Source organism: Nelumbo lutea, chromosome 7 (assembly GCF_056320005.1).
Source record: "Nelumbo lutea isolate HS-2025 chromosome 7, American lotus-T2T, whole genome shotgun sequence".
Taxonomy (NCBI): domain Eukaryota; kingdom Viridiplantae; phylum Streptophyta; class Magnoliopsida; order Proteales; family Nelumbonaceae; genus Nelumbo; species Nelumbo lutea.
Window position 1 is genome coordinate 49,618,796 of NC_142690.1, and position 24,600 is coordinate 49,643,395.

Below are 24,600 nucleotides of genomic sequence, written 5' to 3' on the forward strand. Positions count from 1 at the left end.
CATATTGCTCAAAGCCATGACAAAAGGGTCAACCTTGAAGATATTTGGCAAAATTAAATGGCAAGACTCCCAAATGACCTATTCGCCCCACTTTTTACTGATCATTTAATATTTAACTATTTCATCATGGTACAAAATTCCACGGCAACCAAACCAAAATATAAGTAGCAAATTTTGTTTAATAACAACAGATCTCATTACCTCCTAATAACAAAGTTTGATCCAAAAGAAACAAAAATCGTCCTCTAAAGAGAAGTTGCAATGATTAAGACCATCCTTTAGCAACGAACCCCTGTACCCCACTGCTCAAGAAGAAGCACCACTTCTTAGAGCTTGAGCCTTTTTGGGTTTTCTTGGAGCTAGCTGAGTCTCAAGCTGCAAAACAGAAAGATCCAACATCAGTAGTCTATCAAGACACAACAAACCACATTTTTCTTACCCTAGTCCTTGGGCTTATTTCATTAATGCTATTGTTCTTGTATAATCAAATAACAGTGATTACCTCTTTCTTTACAGCTTCTTCCTTTTCAGACAAGATCACCTCAATGTGGCAGGGAGAAGACATATAGGCTGTCATACAAAATAGACAGTCTCATTAAATAAACACAGGCTAAATTTAAAAGAAGTTCGTAAAAATTAATAACAAGTTAACAAACTCACGGTTGATTCTCCCATGAGCACGGTAAGTGCGGCGCCTCTGCTTCTGAGCCTGGTTTACCTGGATGTGGGAAATATACAATGAATCCACATCCAAACCTTTCACCTGGAAAATAAATAAGGGTGACACTAGAATGTAGATAGTTATCTAAAAGTTTGAAGAAAACGAAATCAATAGCCAGCTAGAATCAAACATACATCTGCATTACTCTCAGCATTCTTAAGCAAATCTAGAATGAATTTGGCAGACTTAATAGGCCAACGTCCCTGTCCATTTGGATGACGGTTCTTTGCTTGAGCAGTTCGACCAACACCCCCACAGAAGCGTTGGAATGGAATGGCTTGCTTGTGGGCCAACACATCCTCCAAATACCTTTTAGCCTTGGCCAAAGGCAACTTTCTAATTGCATGGGCAGTCTCTCTAGTGTTCTGAGGAAGCAAGGAATATAGCATAAATTCAAGATTTTCAAATTAATAGAATCAAAAAAATGAAAACAAAAACACAACAAATGCAAAAGGATGAACAAGTATGCAGTATTAGCCCTGGCAAAGGTTACTAAAACATACAAATCAAAGGAAAACTGTACTAATTTCAATTTGTTGAAGCAAAAACTTAATGATGCCAAAACCAACTCTCCCTTCCATCTTTATCTGAGGAGTCTGTTGTCCGGCTCCTCATAAATGATGTTGCTCATCCTTGGAATCCGAAAAGAAAACAGAGACATAACAGGATCACTTGTTTCAGTGAGATATCTAATCAGACTGATTAGGATTTAAAGAGCTGTCATGATCATTCACATCAATTCCAGCAGGCAGGAACGGCACAGAAGCTACCGGTTTTAGAATGCAAGCAAGGTAGCTTGCTTATTATTATCATTTATTTAGTTGCTGCTTATTTTCAGAATTTCAACAAAGATATTGCACCATTTGGACATAGCATTTAAAACATTTTCTGAGGAAGCGCAAGTTAGAACCCCTACTGATGCAAAAACACCATGAGCAATTTATATGCCATCACATTAGCATTAATTCAGAAAATTGAAAGAATCACCAGCAAATCATCAAATAGTGTCATAATGTAACATCATTTACTGAACCTTCAGGAACAAAGGAAAAAAACAGAGGTTCACCCAATAACAATGTAAATAATTTCCCTGAAATTTACGAGAGATCCGTTCACATGAGCAACAGGACCCTGCTTTTATCATCAGGTGTTAAACCAATACAATGCAAAATCAATTCTCAATGCCAGTGTCAGCAGTAATTCCTACAACTCCATCAGTCATAAGAAAATCCCCTCATACAGTTCAGTCAATAGAGCAGACGAACTTATAAATCCAAACACTCAATCATCCTAATTAGAAGTTAATAGATGAACAGTCAAAAGAATCACTAACAAAGCATCAAATAGTGTCTATAATGTAACATCATTTACTGAACCTTCTGTCATGAAGGATACAAACAGAGGTTCACCCAATAACAATGTAAATAATTTCCCTGAAGTTTACGAGAGGCCCATTCACTGGGCAACAAGACCCTGCTTTTATCATCAGGTGTATAAACCAATACAAATCAAAATCAACCCTTAATGCCAGTATCAGCAGTAATTTCTAACAAAAGGATCATTAACTAAATAAGTACGACAACTTATCAGTATAACAGTTGAAAATCAAATAGAGAGAAGCAAATGCTAATAGTCTAATGTTACAGTAGAGATACAACTCTATCAACCATTAAAAAATACCCTCACAAACTCGTACATTTAGAGACTCAATCATCCTAAGTAGAAGTTAAGAGATAGACAAACAACTCATTCCAATTATTTCTTCCAAGATAAGAAAACGTTCAGAAATAAAAGTTTTAATCCTCAAACAAATGGATATAATCATCCCATTTCATCATTTATACTTTTGGCCTTTTGGACTCTAGAAACGTGTCATCATCAGGGCAATGGATGGTGAACCGTATCACAGCAGGAACCCTTAAAGATAATGATTAATAGTGAAAAAGTACTAGCCAGTTCTCCTATATCCCCAGATATTAGCTAAGGCCCACAATTTATTTCCACATGTTTACAAATATAACAATAATGTGATTGCAACCTATGACTTATCTTGTTCTTTCAGAATAATACAGGTTCTACCAATGAATTCTTTTTGGTTACAAATCTTGACCATTCAGGTTCACCTCCAAGAAGGGAGCCACCTAGATTCCTATCTACACACCCTCACCCATTATGTCAAGCCTATCAAAATCACAGCCCCTCCACTCAACACAGCTTCCGGAACTATCTGTTGATGACATTGAAGATTTTGAGGATGATGACGATAATGAGGAAGTTAGCAGTCTCAGCACTTCAAGAAGGAATACAATTAATGCCAGTGATCTTGTGTTAGGATTGCTGTCTTTTGCAACAGGTAACCTTGGCTAAGATTTAGTGGAATGCCTAGAAGAATCTTTTCCCTATTTCTTTGGAGCCTAAACTTATTGAAAGAAATGTATGAGCAATAGTGTGTGCATGATGGGTTACCTTGCTGGAATTCTTTTTTACATAATGGAGCTGATTTAAGGAGTTGCTGGTATTTGAGTTCTATGCTGAATTTTTTATGATTACAGTAGGAAGTCTTTCATATGAATTCTGATCTGTCGTTTCAAGCTCCTGTAGTTGACTTCATATTATTGGCATAAGTCCATGATGGTGGATATCACAGGGGGAAGTGACATTATGTGATACTATATTATATAGAAATCAATGTATATTTTCTTTAATTCTGTATTTAGTTTGAAAGGAAAGGTAGGAAAACGAAGGGAAGAGTAGTATAGGTTTCCCTCTCCCTTCCTTTTCCTACCTTTTGTTTCAAACAAAACACAGCCTGAATTCATGGACTTTGTATGTATATAAAGTTTGCTGCCTTAGAACTTTGGCAAAGTAACCAAAGCATGAAATGTGAGCATAAATAGGATAGACCCCTTTTAACCATTTAGTTTCAAATTTTCTTTTTCTTTTATTTTCTCTGGCAGGTATTACAGATGATGACCTCCGTGAAACATGTTATGAAGTCCTCCTGGCTTCTGCTGGGGCTGCAGGGTGTGCTTCTAGCTCTAGGATCTTATCTGTTTCTTCTCTCTCATTGCTCCATGTCTTTCATGTTTTACCTCTTTTCTTTTATTTGTGCTCTTTATGATCATGACTTGCATATTCTTGTCAAATCCCACTTTATGCAGGGGCTTCATTGTTCCATCCAAAGAAAAGAAGAAAGAGAACAGGTCCAGATTGACGAGGAAGCTTGCTCGTAGCAAAAGTGACCATGTTGTGCCTCAATCTTAACGTGCCCCAAAAATGAATGGTTTGTTGGAGGCCATGTGTGTGCAGCTTGAGGTTTGCAACATTTTTTTTCTTCTCTCACATGCATTTTCTTATCAGCTGACATGATCTATTCTTAGATCTAGTTTGGTTTTTATTATGTCTATGCTAGTGTTTCTTAAGTGGTTTAGCATGGCCTCTCTCTCTCTCATTTTTTGTACAAGAACTATATTTTCTTAGATAAGTGAATGATTTTGAATTAGCAAGGATTTATGGTCATTTCTTGGAAATAGCCTCTCTTTATGTGCAGGGGTAAGGCCGCGTACATCTATCCCTCCTCATACCCCATATTGGCAGGAGCCTCATGCACCGGGCTGCCCTGCCCTTTAGGGATTCATGGCCATTGTGAATCCCTTACAGTCATCCATATAATTCAGTGTTTTGTTTATACCACATTGATGGTGTGTTTTTGCAGAAAATAACCAGGAATGACACATTGATGATTATTCATGTTGCCATGCTGGTATCTGGTGTATTTGAAAGGAACAGAACAAGAGAGTTTTTGAGAACCAATCTAGTTCTTGGGAAGATCTCGAAAGGAAAGTTTTTCATCTTACCAGCTCAGCTAATCTACAGCCCTATGTGTGTGCACTTACTGTCTTGAAATGGAGAAGCAAGAGGGATCCTTCGTACCAGCAAGAAGATGGAGAGGTGAGTTGATGGTTAAAGCAAAGTTCTTTTTGGGAGAAAGGGAAGAATTGAATCCAACTGGTGTTGAAGATCAGAGAGGAAGGGCCTTTATGTTCTTAATAGAAGAAGCATTACCATGGCTGAAAGGCTTCAACGATGGAGTTTGTCTCTCTGTTAAGAATAATGGTTGGAGGAATTCTTTGGATCTTCCAAGAAGAAGGTATCAGGTGGTCTTGAAGTGTAACCAAAAAGGGTGGTATGTGGAGGTTTCAGAGATTTTCGGTAATACCAAAAAGCAAATTATCTGTATTCTAGAAGGAAAACAAGGTTTAGGTTGGAAGTTAATGGCACAGAAGCTCCAAGACTTTTTATTGCTGAAAGAAGCTGAAACCCTGGTCGGTAAAAGCTCTGAGGCAAATCAAGAAAATCCACATGATAGTGACCCTTCTAAGAAAACTTATTGTGACCTGGACAAAGTGCCTGGGGTCAGCTTGCAGGAAGAAATCTTGCAACTATTTTCAGTTGCAAGTTCAAGCAAGATTCAGAGATTCTTTTTGGAAAATGACAGGTGATTGGGAACGAAGATTGATTGTTAAAGCAGGGAAGAAGGCAACTGACTAGAAAGTAATAATAGAAGCTGCGGGTAAGCTCCAAGTCAAATCTGATGTTTCAGTGTATCCCTTTGATGAATATAGAGCAATTCTGGATACAGGGGAGAAGATGGTCGATTTTAGAACAGTGCAAACTGATTTGGGACTGGCTTTAATTGAAAACTGGTCCTTCTCATACAACTGTAAGGAGATTAATGTTGGAGCCTTAGAGATGTTACTGGCTGGCCTTCCATTCACTTTGTGGAAGGAGACCCCAAATATTAGCTAAGACCCACAATTCCTTTCCATATGTTTACAAATATAACAATAATGACGCTAGCATTTTGAACAAAACCATGACTTTGTTTTGATAAGCAGATGAAAACAATGATGGAGAATCGTATCACAGTTCACGTAAACAACAAAAGAAAGGAAGAGCCATAACAACAAGTTAAGATCAACACACCTTGAAATGAACTCTCAAATCCGAGCCCCTGGCCTTGCAGGCTGCAAGATGAATGTCAAGAAATGAATCAGAACACATGAATTAAAATCAATTGAAACACGGACAAATTGGATTTCCAGTGTTATTTATAAAAAAAAAAAAAAAATGCATTTCTAGCGAATTTACCAGCGACAAGAAAACGCGCTAAAAAGACCTTAGAATGTTAGGGGACAACGTAAAATGACTCGAAGAAATCATTTCGCAGCTCAATAGTAATTGAAAGGCAACTAGAAAATCAGAGAAGATGGATCTAGAACGCTTACACTTGGTTGTGTTATCTGGCTCCTTGGAATACTTCACCTAAAAAGATAGAAAAGTAAATTGAAAACTTGAATCAGAAGAGACGAAGGATCATATATGAAGAACAAAGAGGACAAAAACGAAATAAGCTACCATGACTGATCTGCTAATGATATGAAACTGCACCGCGGGGTGTATTTCGTCCCCAAACGAACTGAAAGGACTTCGGCGGCTGCTTCAACCCTCAATAAAGTGAAACCTTAACCCTACAGTTACAGCAAATAGAGTTTTCAACGAACCAAAAATCCGATTAACCAAATTAATGGATTCGGTAATACAGGACCCGTGGGTTTCTGGAGTGAAAGTGAAATAATGAAAATACATAATGTAAATAAATATTTTCTATTTTTTTATTATGAGCTAATATCATTATAGACAAGGATTATAATGTTTAAATTATATAATTTATAATTTATACGAAAAAACAAATGAAAATACTATGAAATAATTACATTTATTTCTTGAAGATTATTCATAATTAGCACATATTTTCTATATATATATATATATATATATATATATATTTAATTCTTGGTAATTTATCATATTTATTAGAAATCATGTTAATCCATTTTGGTAATTTCTTGGATAATTTTTGGTAATTATGACAAAATTATTAGTACTTTATTTTTGGTTATTTTTTTGGCTAATTTCTGTTCATTAAATGTAATTTTCTGATATTTATAGCTTAAATTTAATTTAAATATAATTACTTTTAATTACATTTTAAAATTTAATTATATTTCTTACAGTTTCAAATATAATTTAAATAATATTTAAAATACGACTTAAATTATAACTTACATTAATTAACAATTTAAAACTGTTAATTAATAAATTAATAAAAAAATTAATTTTTTTAATAAATACAGTGTTTTAATAAACACTATTAATTTATAAATACTATAATTAATAATACTGTAATTAATGAAAATACTGTAAAATATGGTTAATTATTAAAAATATTATTAATAAAAAATACATTATTTTTAATAAATAATGTTCATTATTTAAAATACTATAATTATTAAAAATGTTGTAAATACTAAAAGTACTATATTAATTAAAAGTATAGTTAATATTATTAATTAATAAAATACTGTAATTATTTAATTATTGTTAATTACTAAATACTATAATTGTTAATACTATTTTTAATAAATTATAACTTACATTATATTAATTAATAAATGCATTATTTAATATTGTTTTTTGAATAAACGCTGATAATTATTTAAAAATATTATTATTATTATTATTACTATAAATTTTAAAATACAATAATTATTATTACTACTCCCTCTCTCTCTCTCTCTCTCTCTCTCTTAAATGTCTTTTTTAAATGTAATAATAACATGCATTAAAATAGGAGACCTTAGAAAACCCAAAGGTCTCTCTAATAGTGTGCAACCTTATTAATCTAATCAAGATAAGCAATGATTACATTTTTTTATATTTTTAAAACAAAATAATGGCATTGTTGTGATTGTGAAGACACATTTTTTCCAATACCCGAGATAAGAACCCGGTGTTGGGTGACATTGAATATTATGGCATGCTCACCAATATAGTTGAACTAAATTATTTCGAACACTTTAAGATATTTTTCTTCAAGTGTGGTTGGTTTGATGTTACTCAAGGTAGAGGAACGAGGGTCAATGAACTAGTATTTACACTGGTAAATTTCAAAGGCTGCTTACATACAAATGAGTCATTTGTGTTAGCATCTCAAGCAGAACAGGTATTCTATGTTCATGATCCCATTGATACAAAATGGTATATTGTTTCCAAGACAAAACCTAGAGATATATATGACATATGTGGAGTTATTGGTGCAGACGATGTTGAGATGGATATACTAGATGTGTTGTACAATGATAACAACTTGGCAAATAATGTGTTGTTGGGTGGTGATGACTTTAGTTGGAATAGATCAGATGAACCTGCTATAGAGGTTGATGAGAATACAAGCAATTGCTGACAGTAGAGGAGCTGATATAAACTCTAACATAGAAACAGAGATAATGTTGAATAAGGCCTTCCACTGCAAGTATTCATACCACTTTGGTAGATGGCAGCTTCTTGATTTGGCCATCATATCTTTTTCGAGTCTGTAACACAACTAGATTTTGCAAGGGGTGGTGTACAAAGAATGTTTCAAGGTGCCAAGCTTTTTTGTTTTTTTTGGAAAGCTGGACCTATTAGTTGGTGGATATTCTTTTTGTATATGGGCCAATGTGCATGTCATCATTGTATAGTTGTTGATGTATAATTTTTTTTTTTAATAGCTTCAACAATATCATACAATACTTCACACATCGGTTTTTGAATATTTTATTTGGAGAACTTCAAACATTTGTCTGAATCTTTAGCTTTGCCCCCTAAGGGCCCCTTAGGGCCTATTGGGGAAGGCCTTTAGTAAAAATTGAAGAGCCCAATTGAATACAGTTCAATTCAAGTAGGTACGAGTTTCTTACTGAAGCGTCTTTTTGGTTGATTGAAGCTGAAGAATTTGGGAAAAGATGTAGAAAAAAGGAAAGAAATGAGAACAGAACTGGTTTGTGGTTTAGTATTATACCTGCTTATTGCCTTGTTGAGTGCCTTGGGCAAGCTGCTAGTTTTTATTTGTCCCCTTTAGCTTGCAATTTTGGAAATGGATGATTTAGAGGAAGTTTTTCTCTTTGCTATTTGGCAAATACGAAAGCATCTCTTTGATTCATTCTATGATTCTTATTTCTTACATTAAATGCTGTGGTTTTTTATCAGAGAAAGCAAATCAGAAATTTATTGTTAAAACTTACTCGTCAAAGAAACCCCAAATATTCCAAAGCTTTCAGATTTTATTGGCATATGTGGGCTTTTCTCCTTTTATACTGTTCTTTATCTTTATGTGTCTACTAAGAAGAAAAAAGACGATGAACGTGTAATCTGTTTTACACCCCCTTAACCCAAATTTTGAATAGAAAAAAAATAATAATAATAAAAGACAAACTGAACTGAACTACATACCTTTAAAAAGTCTGCATTTTTTGCAGTTAATTTGTTGTTGCTCTAAAGTACTTTGATGTACTTGCCAGATAAAATTTGAAGACCCAGTGCAAAAAGAAACAGTCATTAGAGTTCAAGGATGTTGCCACCTGAATGAGAAAAGAAAATACATAAACAAATGACAAAATAAATCTGATTTGTTTAGCATTGATGCAGGAAATGTAACAGAAACAAAAAGTCAAAAGTAGACTAGAAAGGCACAAAAATATGATACTGGTGAATAAATTATAAAAAGAAATCCCCCATCGAGTGCCAACCCAATCAAATAAAAGATGATTCTGTTCAGTTTTGTAATTTTCAATTACCTATGGATTTCTTCTGGGAAGTAAGTTTCTTTTCACTTTCCTTTTTCTGTGAATTAAAATCTCATTGTTAAATCTCGTGAAATTGGTGTTGTATATCAGAATATCTAACTATATGTCTTGTGCGTCTTCATTCTTGTTTAAAGAGAAACTAGTTAAATAACAGAAAACACAAACACAAAATAGCTTGTTGTAATAAAATTATCTAATAAATATTTGAAAAAATTTAGTGGTTATTGTGAAGTAAAAACCTAGGTTAGCAGAAACTCAAAATCATTAGTAGGGGACATTAGCCTCCTGTAGTATGGATATGGCACTGAACAGAATGGAATGGTGAAACAGGATTCATGTAGCTGGCCCCATACCCATATAATGACAATTAGCTTCCTCTAGTCAGTTATAGTTTTTTTTTTTTTTTTTTTGTTTTGGATAACTTCAAGTTATAGTTACCCCAGACCTTCTATTCAAGTAATTCTTCCAGCTTTGGTATCTTATCACATCTTCATGTTTTTTGGTTTGCTAATTATTTGGCTTTGGCCCCTGCATTTTGTTACTTGAGGTATTTGAGGCCTAAGTTCCAATAAAGCAAGGTGGTTAACCTGGTCCTTAGACAAGTCAATCTACTTTCCTCTGTTTTGTCTTCTACCAAGTCAACCAGACCTTGCACCTATCAAATGGGGTTAAGATGAACGTACCATTTAGCTTCAACTTCACTATTAATATATCGACAAAATTTCTCCAATTGCTAACTGGTTCATCACCGATTTGCTTTCCCAATCCTCATTCCCTGAGTTAATAGCCATTTTGAAGTTAAAAATTTCTGTAATGGGGCCTCATCCTTGACTTGTTATCTTGACATTTTCTTCTAACCTTTGTTTGGTCTTGACGAAAGAACTAATATTTTTGCAAATCCTGTGTATGAGTCCTGATCCATTTGTCCACTCTATGACCTATGTTCTAGTTGTCATGGATTACTTTCTCATTTGAGCAAACTTAAGTCTTCTTTAAAGATTCAGCTCCTCATTTACAAATTTCACTATTCAGCAATGGAATTACAGCTGATAGTGGCTACTTGCAACAAAAACCAATTTGCAAGGGAGAGATTTGAGGATAAGGAGAATAAAGTTACCATTATGCTTGCCACTGCTAAGTTTTAATAGCAGGATCAGATTTTATAAATAAAACCTCAATTAATGTTGCTTCTCAGAAAGGGTTATTCATCATTCTATTTATCAAAAAAGAAGTTACTCATCATTCTTTGCTTTTCTTTCTCAAGGTTTATTTCCCTGACCTTTCTCCCATTAAGTCTTGGGAGTATGGATCCCATTATGCAAGACAACCACACGAGAACAACCCACCATTTTTCTTGTCTTTCCCTCTGAATCAATTTTACACAAACCATCCCACTCTCCAAGAGTTTTAGCACTTGGCACCAATATCAAGCTTATATAGTGATCAACACAAAGAGCTTTAACAAGTTTAACATAGTCTAGCTGATTGCAATCCTGTGCAGTGCGCCTTTCAATCACCTTAGCACCATGTGCCATGGGGTTCTTCAGCACAAGCTGCAAGGCTGTCATGATGTCCATTGGCTGTCCTAGAGACAGGGCATCAGCACCCTCTTGTCCTAACAGTTTTGTGGTTGCAGTTCAGATGCAAATTCTCTTTCCTGAGTGATGAAGTCTTTGTACTTTTTTGATCAGCAGAAAAAGTTTAATTAGATTTAATTAAAGAAATAGTTAATACAACTTGATGACTGGAATGTCATCCCAAAATTTCAAACCCAAGTTACATAGAACCCTCAAAATACATCAGATTATAGCTTTGCCCAAAATAAACTAGGCCTGTCAACTCCTTGCTTTGTGAAACATCTGTCAACCCATTTGCAGTCCTTATCAAGCTAAAGGTAGAATTGAACCTCTAGGATATCAATTTCCCTGAAAGCATGTCTGTATCTCCAAGGAGCTTAACTGAAATTTTTGGTCCATGAGATGCCTAATTGTGAGTCTCCTTCCACTATCAATTCCCTTGCTTCTAGCCGTAATGCAAGTCTCAAACCTTGTAAGAGAGCCAGGATTTCAGATTGAACTGAATCTCCAAAACCAATTGGTCCTGAAAATAGGGCAACACCTCTCCTTGGTGGTTTCCAAAAACTCCTATTCTTGCCCTTCCTGGATTATCCATCAAACTGCCATCAAATTTCAACTTCTAACCTTTAACATTTATATGATGATATTACCAAATATAATTACCAGCTCAATAGAATCTTACATCACTGTGCTGTTTTTCTTCTTGTTGCTGAACTATGTGGTAAACAGTTGGAATAAAAAATTTCAATGTTCCACAAGGGACTTGATTTATACCATGTGACTTCTTTTATGAGCCTATTTACCATCTATCAACTGCACGCTTGTCACCATAATATGCTACTTTTATTTTTTTATTTTCTATAATTACTATGCTACTTTTGTTTCATGCATACCTTATACATAACATACATAGAGACATATATGCATGTAAAATATGCATATATGTATGCATGGTTCTTCTAATAAGACCATTTTGATGTTTTGAGGAATGAAATAAAAGATTTTTCTTCCAGTTGGTGAAGAGAATCAGCCCAATATTTGAGGAGTACAACCCAATATTTGTTTTGATTGGTCTCAAATGCATGGTTCTTTTAGGTTAATATTAAGTTTTCTTTCAGTTTGTCTATTGTATGGTTTAAAATAGTTCCATTTGATCCACATAATCCTCACTTTCAGTCCATTTCTTTGCTTATCAACTCAGCTTTAGCAAGCTTTATCCTTATTAATTCAAAATTTACTTATTTTTGTGTATGCATAAGTACTATTAATTTCTGTATGGTCTTGATGTTCACAGTGATGCCAAATTTTGTCGTTAGCTGCATCATATTATAGTAAGAAAAATGTATGAATCTTCTTTTCTGAATTGTCTTTAGCTGCATCAAATTTATGTGTATGAATAAGTACTACTAATTTTTTATTTTCTGTTTTGAATTCTGAACTATTGATGAATCTTATAAATGTATTATGGTGCAAGTAACACCAGTTTAGCTAGGTGTGGTTGGATTTCTGACCTCTTCCAACCTTGTATCTTGAACAATGGATTCTGAGTTAAGAGGAATTTATGGCTTTTGAAGCTCTATTCCCTATTGGTTTATAACAAGTTAAAATGAACATATTGAAGAAACTTAAAGAAAAGGGGACAATCACGAGCAAGTAAATCAGGGCCTGCCCAACCACTAGTAACCCACCCAATATATAAGATACATGGGCACATGCAAGTCAATTGGTGGCCCATCCAACTACTAGGTCAACACCTGATGTAGATGATACTACATCACCAAACTTGGGAAGGCACGAGGAGTCCTCTAGTGGGCATGTTGGAGAGGGATCTTCTCGTACAACACATAGGTTAAGAGGCCTCACTATAGCACTAGATATATGGAACATGCCTGAAGGGGAATAAATTGAAGTAGGGTCCAATGAATACAACCAACCCAATGATGAAAAAGCAAAGGATTTAGTTAGATTTGGGTAGCCTTGCACGAACTCCAAACTAGTTGCCCATAGACATTGACAATTGGAGAGAAATTCCTACAGAAACAAAGGAAGACATATGGGAACTTATCAAGGTATTAAATTCATTATTTTTTCGGTTTATTCTTTAGACATTTCTCTTATGCAGACGTGATGATTGGTCTATTATTTTAGTTATAGACAAAATTCAAGGTGAGTGATGACATGAGAGACTACACTGTGAAGTCATTGAGTAAAAAGTTGAGGAATTGGAAATCCACTTTGAAGAAAAAGTGTTATGACCCTGATCCGGATAATGCAGATGCACTACCAATTAAGCAGATTGAAAATCAGGTTGATGCACACCAATGGAAAATTTTGGTACAGTTTTGGAGATATGAAAGAGGGATTGTAAGTATCTTAAATACTTAAATATTTTTGTTTTTTATTTAAATGAGAGTTGTATTTTAATATAGGCAAGATCCATAACCAACAAAGCTAACTGCTCCAAACAAACAGTCAACCACACAGCAGGAGCAAAGAACTTTGCAAGAGTATGCGAGGAATCGGTAAATATACAAATTTGATTTGTTCATTATACTGTTTGCATTCATCATTTTTGTATGTGTTAAAAATAATTACATGTTTTCATGGTAGCAACAAATAGAGAGGGAAGCTGAAGTATCACATACGGAGATATTCTATGCAACACACAGGAAAAAAGATGGATCACCTGTAGATTCAAGATCGGGTTCTTTAATGGTATACTTATTCAAGTCTGTATTAAATGGTATGAATTTAAAAGTTGTTTTGAATTAATAATAGTTTTGTATAATATTCAAGGAGGAAATGCAAAATTGCATGTCTAGAGAGGAACACACTCAAAATGAGGGTAGTGAACAAGAACACAATGATGTCTATGCTCGTGTGATGGGCCAAGAGCATTGTGGCCGAGTGCGTGGTCTAGGTTTAGGCCCAACTCTGTCCAAGTTTAGGGCCCACGACAGAGCCATGAAGATGCCTTCAGGGCTACTAATGAAGGTAAAAGCGTAGCTGAAGAGCATTCACAGAAGCCGGAAGAACAAATTGCATCAATGCAAGAACAGATGGATGCGATGGAAGCTTAATTACTTAATAGACAGGTATCACCCTTATATTTAGATTTAAATAGTTTATGATTGATTGAATAAATATTTATTTAATATTTATGTTTCATTAATTCTATGCAAGGATCGAGGTGAATCATCCCAATTGTGAAGGCACACCTCCGCACATGCTTTTCAAAGTCTCTTTTATCACCAATTTAGCTCCAATACTGAATCACAAGTGATTTTAGTAAGTGTCATTTGATTTAAACACAAATGAGAAAGTGTCATTCAAAGTCTCTTTTATATGATAGGATTTGTAGGTTCAATCATTATGCTAAGCAGACCTGCATCCATTCTAGGTGCTGGAAATACTTAAAGTCTTACTTGTTTGCTGTTTCTGATGTAATTAAAGCTTGAACTATGAGTAGCCAACCTCCATTTCTAAGTTCAATAGTGCTGAAATATACTTGAGGAGCTCTAGAGAAGTTATAGCTTGAGGACCACTCCTAAACCTGTGGTCTACAACTACCTTATAGCAATGACAGTTGTGGTCAAAGAGTTGAATGGGTAAATTAAAAGGTTTCATGAAGGCCAATTTGGTAGATGAACTTGATTTAAAAAATGTAAGATTTGTTGAAGAGTACAAGTCAGATCTTCTGAGGGACGGAGTACAATTGTCTAATTGGGTATTTCAAGAAGGAAGCTCCACACATTTAGAATTTGTCCATGAGAGGCTTTTTGCCATGTATGTATTTGTTGGTAGAGGACTTAAGGCTGAAAGACAGTTGTGGGAAATGAAGCTTGTGGGTAAGGTGGTAAGCAAAGAGCTTTATGACATTGTCTTAGCCATATGTGCTTCCCAAAAAGAAGCTGGTTCCGTTGCACATTTGCATGTATTTGTTCTATGAAATAATTTGTTTTCAAACTAGTTTCTGATTTACTTTTGAAATAACTCACAACAAAAAGCTCAATCAAGTTGTGGATAATTACATGCTAGGATCAGTTTTCATTCTGAGTTCGTTTAAGTTTGCATAACTCAATTGATCTAAGTTTATCATTTTGAATTTGCTTGCATCTGAATGATCCTAAACCAGCTTCAATCCCCCCCCCCCCACCATTTGTGAATTTATTAAAATAGAGATGACTTCAGATTAGCATTTGCTTGGGTAGTTTATTTTTGCTGGATGGGGTACTTTTATGGCCAGTTATTAGTAAAAGTAAGGGCTGAAATTAAGTTGGACTGATCATAATAAATCCCTGAAGAAATATCTGAATTTGATTTGAATTGCCCTATTGAAATCATATAATAAAGTAGATTAGTGAAAGTCTATGTCAAAGAAATCATGGCGTATTCTTCAAAGCATGAAGTCATGTTTATTTATATGTTATTCACCATGGATCAACACTTGGTCTTTATTTATATGCATTAATCATGGATTAATTAGAGATGACTATGCCCTAGGAATAGGAATGGTGAGTGGCACACATAGGTTGGTAGATGGTGTGGATGGTGGGTGCCAAAGAATCTTGCATTCATCACTGACTCTCTCTCTCTCTCGGCGGCAATGAGCTCAGATGGTGTGGATGAAATACTTGATAAGCAACTTGTTGGGAGGTGCAACCTTAAGGAAGTGGGGCTCCTTTCCAGCATTGCTTGTAGGTGCCTCCCCAAAAGCCCAAGAAAGTGACCATCAATTGGAGATGTTTCATAGGCTATATTAAAGATAAGAAAGCAGCACCTCACCAAGGAAGAGACCATGACCATGTCTTTTACTGGAGAACTTTCAAAAGTTGTAAAGCAGATAGAGCATCAACAAGTGGAGTTAAGTAATATAACCAACACCAGAGAGAAATGTGTATAGGACTATCCTGAAGTGGCAAATTTTCCCAAAGAAAAAAAAAAAACTTTTCTAGGCACAAAATTCCTGATGATGGGAGAAGTTCAAAACATAATGGTGAAAGCTTTTGAAGGATCTGAATTTGGCCCTCAGTGAGGTCCCAATGGCATGATTTTGCAACCAAGAATCAAAAACCTAACATGAAGCTGAACTCCCTTCAATGGCTGGCATAGATGATCAAAATCAAGAAAAGAAACTTGATTATGTGTCAAGATAGTCAAGATAGATGAACGTGGATTCCATGCAGGTTTCTTCTCAACATGTCATTGTCCAAATGCAAGCATTTCCTTTACCATCTCTTGTTTGTGCAACCTTCTTTGGAGACCAATAATGCTTACCTAAGATTACTAATACCAACCATGTGATATAGAAAAACAATGATAGTTGCACAGGAGGAATTTTCTTATAGGTGTCATTTGTTCATAGAAGCTCATTATCTGATATTTTGTTTTTTTATTTCTTTTTTGACCATGGATTATTCATATTCAAACAACATCAATATATTGACCAGACTTAATATTATGGTATTGTTTTAGTCGAAATGCTTTTACAAACCTTGCAGGAACTTGGGTTGTTGGTTCTATTTTTATAATGGTTAGGGAATTGATTGGCATTCTAGGTTGGGATGTGCAAAATTTGCCTCTTTTTCTATTGTTCTTGTTAACTTCTAAATGCTTCTCTTGTCTATTGTTTTTCCTTATTAGCCTTTGTTTAATTACTCTTAAAGTTCAAGTTGGCTTTAATATGAGGATTCTCCTATATCTTCTCCTTCACCATTGAAGTGAACTAAACTTTTATCTTTAGAACTTTTAAATAATTGAAGTGTTTATGAAATATTCACTTGTTGAATTGGGGTTCATGATTTTATGTTTCAGAAATTTTGGGTTAATGTCTTTTCCCTCTTTTATCTTTGATTGGTGCAAGTAGATCACTACATATTTTCTTTCTTTTTTTTTTTTTGAGAAAAGGTGAAGTAAAACTTCATTAATCAACAAAAGAAATCCATGTTCAACAAGCAGTCATACAAAGGGAGCTTACAAGAAACTGCCCTAGCAGTATTTGTTTTGCCTTAACAAGTAATATGGATCAGTTCAAATGAGGTCACTCATGTCAAATATTTATAATGAGCTAATGAAAAATATTTAGGGCTTTTTCAAATGTCCAGTTGAATTTATCCATTTAACTCTAGTGGCAACCCCACATGTCAAATGAGATACTAATTTTTTGCAGTCTAGAATGTCTTAATTTTTGGAACAGTGTCTAGACAATGCCTGGATGCAATTTATCCTCATTAAACCATGTATATCATGTTGACTAACATTTATTTAGAACAGGCTTACTCAACTTTCATTATTTTTTTAAGGAGATTGGAGTTATAAAAACCTTTCTTTGTTTTGTGCTTAAAACTATGTAAGTTTTAGAAATGTTTTTTTTTTTTTAATTCTTATAGAGATGTTGCATTGATTGAAGAGTCTTGCTCCACTTGCTTCTTGGCGGCATAAAACCATGCATGTTGTATTTCTTTTCTCCATTCTCTCTTTCGGAGAATAGCTGCATCAGAACCTTATATGGTTTTGTGTTTGAAAGATTTAAGTAGTACAAATGTTCCCAAACAATGTAGAAATGTTTTGACTTAACAGAATTAAACACTTGTACGCATTTACCACCTAAGCAGCACTATTTTTTTTTTTTTTGTTTTGATCAATAAACAGGATTGTTTCTCCAATGCTGCATGATCATATCATTGTAAAGCTTAACCACTAGTAACCCTTGCATATTTTATTATGTGACTTATGTTATAATTCAATCCATGTCTAGGTACACAATGGTTACTAAGACCCTCAGAGTATAAAAGGTATCAAACCAATACTACACGGATGAACTCATACCTGGGACAAGTCACGATGAACTTCGGCTAGCGCAAATCCGCAATAAAGATAGGACACGTGTGTGATTACAGTGAACCCTAAACACACATAAAATTGCGATGAACCCGACACCATTAGGCTCTGTTTGGTTTGAAGGAAAGGGATGGGAAAAGAGGAATATTCCTAAATGATACCTTTTTCCCATGTTTGATTGTTGGGATACGGTAGTATGGTACGAGAAAAGAGTGAGACGCAGGATCCCAAAAATAAGTAAATGGGTCGCACCATTTAGCCAGGCCAGAGACGCGACTAAGAAATGTTATCAGGCTTTGTCAGGCCAGAACTCGAGAGTTTCCTTCTTCCTTCAGCCAGGCATTCCAATGGTCATATCTCCGGTGACTTCTTTGGTGATATCAAGCAAAGGTAAGACTAAATCTAGACTCATCTTGCTTTGGCCAACCATTTCCTATATTTTCTTGTATATTTTGGTGGATAAGAATGTTTTTACCATAGTTGCGCCAGTCTCTGCAATGACTAATCCCATTTCATCTTCTTTACTATTTTCGGAAAGGAGAAGCTCCATTCTCCTTGGGTAGGCGAGATTTGGTAGGACAGACTGTTTTAGTGAGCAAAGGAGAAGCTCCATTTCATCTTCTTCAGGACATGCACAAGTACAGGAGTTTTGTTTGATCGATTTACAGTGGTGTGCATTTTTTTTTTCCATTATGACTTCCAACAAGACTGCCTATTCTTTTGGTTTGATTTTAGAACCATTTGTTACCATGATCAAAGAAGACAATGCAAAAGAAAAAAGAGGCAACTGATTGGTTCTTCTAAAGTGATGACTTCATTCCTTGATTTACTGTAGATTTATCTGGGGTTAGAAGAGAGAACCAAATGGGTAGATTTTTTGGGGGTTAGAAGAGGGAACCGAAAGGGTAGATTTTTCTGGGGTTAGAAGAGGAAAAGAGAGAACCTCCAATTCTCTAGGTTCCTGAAACTTCTAATGTGCTACAAGAGGAAACCTAGTTTTTTTCCTGTGAAACAAAAAACACACCAAAACTTCCATGGTAACAAATTATCTTTCCAAATTTGGTAATATAGAAAAGCAGATACATGTGCATTAACATCATGTCTTCAATTATGCCATACGGAAAATTAATATTTTAAAAGGTGTGAAGTTTACTCCTTGGGGGAAGGCTTGGGGGGAACACCCCATGCATGGTAAGCCACATACCTCACATCCTCAGGCGGCTTATGCCAATGTGTTTCATATATGAATTGAGGCAGAGGTTCTCATCCCAACGCTTCAGTGTTTAGTCTTATGCCATTAAGCTATCATTCCAATACTTGCAAAATCTTTTGACGAACATATAACACAAATCTTAAGTTTTACTGATTAATGAATGTCTATCATTAGGAGTCCAACTTAGCTCTATTGTCCAAGGGCAGTAATACAATTATAGTTACAGGTCGATTGGTTGCAAAATAGGACTACTAGCTCTTGTTGCACGGGGCCATAACTTGCCATATGAAATTCAAATGACGTGGGCCCATCATTGGTTTGTCTCAAATGTGATGGTTACAATCAACATCATTAAAATATGATTCTAGAAATATTTATTAGTTGGATTACATCAATTAGTTTGGCTGTTTGGCCCTTATTTCACTTCATTAATTCATAATATGAGAGAGGGAAAGAAACATGAGAAAATGAATTTTCTCAAAAAACAAATATGAGAAAATGAATTTTTCCACTATTTTCCCTTGTACAACCAAACAGAAGAAAATAAAATTTTCACACTTTCTCATCCCATTCCATTCCATCCCATCCCACCCTTTCCCATCCCACATATACTTTTCCTCAAACCAAACGAAGCCTTATAAAACCGCAAAATCACAGTAAAACAGGAATAGATACCGGTTACATGTACATCTTTAAGTTACGAATGCGAGTTTAATGAAAGTACATCTGCCAAATGATGACGTTACCCGTGCCACATCAGTATAACAGGGTCGCATATGGAGAAAATCCAAAAGGGATAGAATTCTCTAATAATGATGTTTTAATATTCAAACAAAAGAAAAGATTTTCATTCTTAACAGAAAAGAACTTCTTCCTTGATAACCTTAACTCCCTCCTTATAAAAGGGAGAGAGCAATCCTTCCCTAGGGTGACAGAATCATAACTCTGACCTAGCGTTTCTTACAAGGGAATTCTCCATTCTCTCTCCCTCACTTCCTCTCTCTTTTCCACCGCCATCTCTGGACCTTCGGAGACTTGACCTCCATAGCCTTACCATGGTGATTACACCATGTATTTGAAGATACTTATAGTTTTGTCTTCACTATCATCCAAAAATGTATTCTTGTATTTTTATGTAGCAAGGATGTCACCACTATAAAGAAGCTAGTGGATGGTTGTCTGAGCTACCAATTATCTACATCACTCCATCCTCATGATGCAGTTTCATCCTTAGGCCCTATGTATGAGAGCCATTCCATGACAAACATCACTTACCCAAGATGCTATCTTGTGATCGGTCCATTTCCAAGCTGTTGGATGTCTTTAAGGATAAGAAGAATGAGATGAACCATTTTGTCGATATTTGTATGCAAAAGGTTGCATATGTTCAATTCATCATTAGAGATGTTCAGCTACAATTTCCAGCTTCCAAAAAGGCAATAGTGTGCCAAGAAGATCTGTTTGCAAATCTAAAATCCGTGCATTGTATTAGTCTTGCATATAGAGCCTACCTTGAAGAAGTGGTGAGAAGGAAGGCTTCTATGAAGTTGTACATGGGCATGGCTGGACAATTGGAAGAAAGGCTTACAACAAAGAGGAAGGTTGAAGTTAGAATACGGGAGCAACTTGAAAGCACTGAGTGTTTTCTTACCTCAGGATGTATTTGCATCCATGGAGTTATTTGATACTCCCAATGAGTGTAATGTAAATATTGCTCCTTTTGACTCTAATTTGTTGGAGGTCGATACTGGTCGTTATGCACTTGAATATTTGGTACATATTCCTTTTAAAGGTGAGAAATAGGGAGCATCAAAAGGGTCATTTTCCATGTCAAATGATGGTTTTCAATTTTCTAAGGAAGAAGAGTCTTGTGGGGAACTCTCTGATAAATTTGACTTTGTGGAGTTACTTGAGGCTATGACTCAGTGGAAATTGCTGGAACAAGCAAGGTGGAGGTAGAGAATGCAAGGCTAAATGAAGGGATGAGAGGTCCATCATATGGATGTCCGAAGCCTGAAGGAAGTTTGGGCAAATTTTCAAAAATTTATCTCTCTACTATTTGGGAATCGCATTACCTATTTTAGATTAAGGATCAATCTTGAACCAAACCAGACCATATCTAAAAGCGAAAGGGAGGAGAGGGATATACCTGATACGGAGTAACAGTAACTCCCAATGAAGGTATTCACGTTCAAGTAGAAGACCAAAAACTACTTCCACTGAAGATGATATAGTGTGAAATGAAGCAGAATCAACAAGACAGCTCTTCAGCAAGAACCGAATTCTTCAGCAAGAATGTAGTAAAGGGTTGGTGATCACGACTTCAGATTGCCTCTTCTACCAAGAAGCAATATCAAGAATGATTCTTGATCATTCCCACAAGTTGGAGCTAAGGGCATAATTGTCTAACACTGAAAGCCAAACTTGCTTCTTGTTCAATTAGCCTTGAAATTGAGTATGACTCATTAGATGATAGTAAGCAAGATAATTTACTCAAGAATGCAGCAGAGAAGACAACTGAAGCTTTGCATTTGAATGATGAATATGTAAAGCATCTTTAACCCATGTAAAGATGAAGGAGATGCAATGCTTGCCATATGAGAAGCACATGCAAGAGCTAGAGCAAAGATTGCCTGACCAGTATCTTCAAAGACACAATCTTTCAAGTGGTAAGTATGTCTTTGAATTTGCCAATTCATTTGTTAAAATTGAAGAGTGCAAATCGGAACTATCAGGAGATGGGGAGGCCCACATGCCTTAAATCTCTACTGAACCCATGGATGAGTTCTCCTACACAACTGCTTCATTGGATGCAAAAGTGGAACATTTCAATAGCCATCCAAGCAAAGCCCGAGAAGGGGTTGATGAAAATATGATTGAGTCCTCTAGCATGCTAAATCATTAGTTGGATTCGTTGATGGTGGAGAATATTGTTTTTGTGAATTTTGTTCATTTATGTGTTTTTCTTTACTTTTTTTTTTCATATTTTCTCCATATATGCACTTAGTAGCATGTTGCCAATATGTGTATATGTTGAATATATATAATTAGTGGATGTTTTTGAGGTTCTTTTAACAGAGGCAGAATTGGAAACTTTGAATGATTCCAGCTTCTAGTTGAACCAAATAGAAACAATTGGATTCCAATTCCTTACTGAACCAAACAAGTGCCAAGAACAAGTGATTTCGATTCTGGTCCTATCCGCGAACCAAATGCACCCTCAAATTTTGAAAACATTTGTATTGTTTCCATGTGTATTGTACAAATTTATAAAAATATAAGGTTTTGCACTCTACATATCTATATTTATACTCTTAAATTGTGCATTGAGTGCAAAACCCGGATACAACTCTAATTTGACTAAGAATTGAATTTGATATCTCATTTAATTTACATTATCTAACAATTTATATATTATGATTTGTAGGTTAAACCATTATGTTAAGTGGATTTGCATTGAAAGATTTGTTACATTATTCGAGAATATTTTTTTTTAAATGCCTTGTACTTTTTTATATTAATTGGATATTATATTTAAGCTATTTGTTTTCGATATTATAATAATTAATAATTTAATTAAAAGTTTTTTATTCTTAATTTGCATCTTTTATTTAAATTGATTTTTATGCATTAACTGCCATGAGATTTGTATTAAATAGGTATAAAAAATGTTGAAACCAAATTAATATAAATAATAAATAATTAAAAAAACAAAGTCGGCAATCATACAACTGCCACCTTAGACATAAAAGAGATCTATGCCGACGGTCCAAACCACCACCTAAAAACGGAAGCAACATTTCGACAGACCTAAGGCGGCGTTCCAAAGAAATCTAAGTTGGCGGTCCAAACCGCCACCTAAAAACGGAAGCAACATTTTGACGAACCTAAGGCGACAGTCTAAAGAGATCTAAGCCAGCGGTCTAAACCACTACCTTTATTACCTCTGAGCCGGTGGTTCTAATATACCACTGGTTTAGGAATGATTGAACTACGTCAAATCGGTACTCAAAGGCGGTGGAAGTCATAAACTCAACAACGGTGTAAGGGTTATTCAGTTTGTTGCTGAAAGTTTTAAGACAGGTCCACTACAAAGAAAATAGTCAAAGATGGCGGGCGTAGGACCGTTGGCTTAGCCCTTTAGATCGCCGCCTCAGATCTAAGGTGTCGGTCATGAGCCTGCCCCCTAAACAACTACCGGCCTAGGTCAAGACCACCGATTTATACAAAGCAAGCTTATCGGCTATTAATCCTTACCCAAGCGGAAATGGATGAAATGCTACTTAACCTCATCAATTGTAATAGTATGGTTCGTCAAACCGTCCATCATGATCAGATTAGAAAGCCTACAAGAAAATGCAGGTGTTCCACGAAATTACTAAAAGAACGATGTCTGCAAAGGCGAAGCTCCGTAATAGAAGAGCCCTCATGACTGCAATTCTGAAACTTCAGTTTATGCATGCATCTTCTCCTCCAGACTTATTATGTGAAGGACTTCCTAAATGGCCATGTTGAACAATCATCCAATAGGGACATCAACTTCGTCGAGGATATCGGCGTCATACAAAGCTTTGTCACCTCATCCTCGAAGGGGCATTTGTAGACATGTGAGTATTTAAGCCAAATAAATGGACTTAATATACATGATTGCCCTCTCAAGTTAATATGGGCCTCCATGAGCCCAAGGCCCAAGTCTACATAAATATGACTTAATGGCCCAAAGATCCAAGTGTACTCATCCAATATGGCCCATGCTCAATTGTAATAGGGTGGTCTCTTTGGCAAGACCACTAACTCCTACATAATGGTGCATGTATGGGAGTTAACCCTAACCTAACACCCTATTCACATGGGATTGGTTGGAAAAAGTGGACTGAGGTGGCAGCCCTAATCCTTGGCCATGAATAGCCTTGCCTAGGAAGAAAGATTTTCTCTTTTTAACAAACACACTGCAAGAAGCTCTTAGACACCAACACTAAAGATTGAAAGCAACCACAAGCTCCTGCAAATTCCAGCAACTGCAAAATCAAGAGAGAAGAAAGAAGGGAAAAGCTTCTTCGTTCTCTACAACACACTTGGATTCAAGCTCTCCCAAGAAGATTAAACCACCACAAATGGACTTTCTTAGAAAGTCATCATCCAAGCCAATCAAGTGCGAAACCCGGAGTGAAGACTACACCAAATCTCTGAAAGCACCAAAATTAAGGAAATCTACATCAACACTTCAAAAAGTATGAGAAACATGCCAATGGCCCTTGTGTTCACCGAATTCGACCGTTAATCTGAGGTTGCTCACGTCATCAAGAAAAAATCAAAGAGAATTCAAATACCTTGTATTTTCCTTTATTACAAAATTTATTTTTGAAATTTGTCTCCATATTTTGTGTTAATTGAAATATAAGAAATTTGTGTCGACAATGAGAACTGCACTTTGTTGGACAATATGGGAAGAGAGGAACCGGAGAACATTTGCAGAAAAGAGAGGAGTAGGGAAGCCATTATTGAAGCCATCACTATTAGAGTGGTCCACTATGTGAAAACTTTAAATTAATTAAAGGAGTT

At 35.5% G+C, this 24,600-nt stretch overlaps 1 protein-coding gene, 1 long non-coding RNA gene, 2 other non-coding genes and 1 pseudogene across 6 annotated transcripts; 2 read left to right on the top strand and 3 right to left on the bottom strand.

Annotated features, from left to right (window-relative positions):
- Positions 1-58: 58 nt before the first annotated feature.
- LOC148846323 (large ribosomal subunit protein uL22y-like) lies at positions 59-6,352 on the bottom strand. Of its 2 annotated transcripts, none has more exons than XM_088955129.1 (7): positions 6,140-6,352; positions 6,010-6,046; positions 5,708-5,748; positions 856-1,086; positions 661-763; positions 503-570; positions 59-375 (listed from the first exon to the last, which is right to left on the bottom strand). In XM_088955129.1, exons 1-7 carry the CDS (start codon positions 6,140-6,142, stop codon positions 307-309), a joined length of 552 nt encoding a protein of 183 aa, XP_088811255.1. In that variant the 5' UTR covers positions 6,143-6,352; the 3' UTR covers positions 59-306. The 2 variants fall into 2 exon arrangements, with proteins under 2 accessions (XP_088811255.1, XP_088811256.1); XM_088955130.1 differs by having other exon boundaries at positions 661-718; positions 6,140-6,294.
- LOC148846324 (small nucleolar RNA snoR74) lies at positions 1,732-1,862 on the bottom strand. Its single transcript, XR_016102658.1, has one exon. It is a non-coding gene; the product is annotated as a small nucleolar RNA snoR74 (small nucleolar RNA).
- Positions 2,075-2,204, bottom strand: LOC148846325 (small nucleolar RNA snoR74). Its single transcript, XR_016102647.1, has one exon. It is a non-coding gene; the product is annotated as a small nucleolar RNA snoR74 (small nucleolar RNA).
- Positions 6,353-9,799: 3,447 nt separating the features above from the next.
- On the top strand, positions 9,800-18,630 carry LOC148846326 (uncharacterized). Of its 2 annotated transcripts, none has more exons than XR_016101938.1 (7): positions 9,800-13,349; positions 13,458-13,507; positions 13,596-13,700; positions 13,782-14,080; positions 14,169-14,273; positions 17,743-18,215; positions 18,364-18,630. It is a non-coding gene; the product is annotated as an uncharacterized LOC148846326 (long non-coding RNA). The 2 variants fall into 2 exon arrangements; XR_016101939.1 differs by having other exon boundaries at positions 13,210-13,349; positions 13,606-13,700.
- Positions 18,631-19,009: 379 nt separating this feature from the next.
- On the top strand, positions 19,010-23,641 carry LOC148846327 (autophagy-related protein 11-like; annotated as a pseudogene).
- The last annotated feature ends 959 nt before the right edge of the window (positions 23,642-24,600 follow it).

Excerpts from the sequence above, each read along its gene's own strand:
- LOC148846323 (XM_088955129.1), bottom strand. Across the intron at positions 1,087-5,707 it reads ATTTGAGAGTTCATTTCAAG|AACACTAGAGAGACTGCCCA; the intron begins GTGTGTTGATCT and ends TTGCTTCCTCAG. Across the intron at positions 764-855 it reads ATGCTGAGAGTAATGCAGAT|GTGAAAGGTTTGGATGTGGA; the intron begins GTATGTTTGATT and ends TTTATTTTCCAG.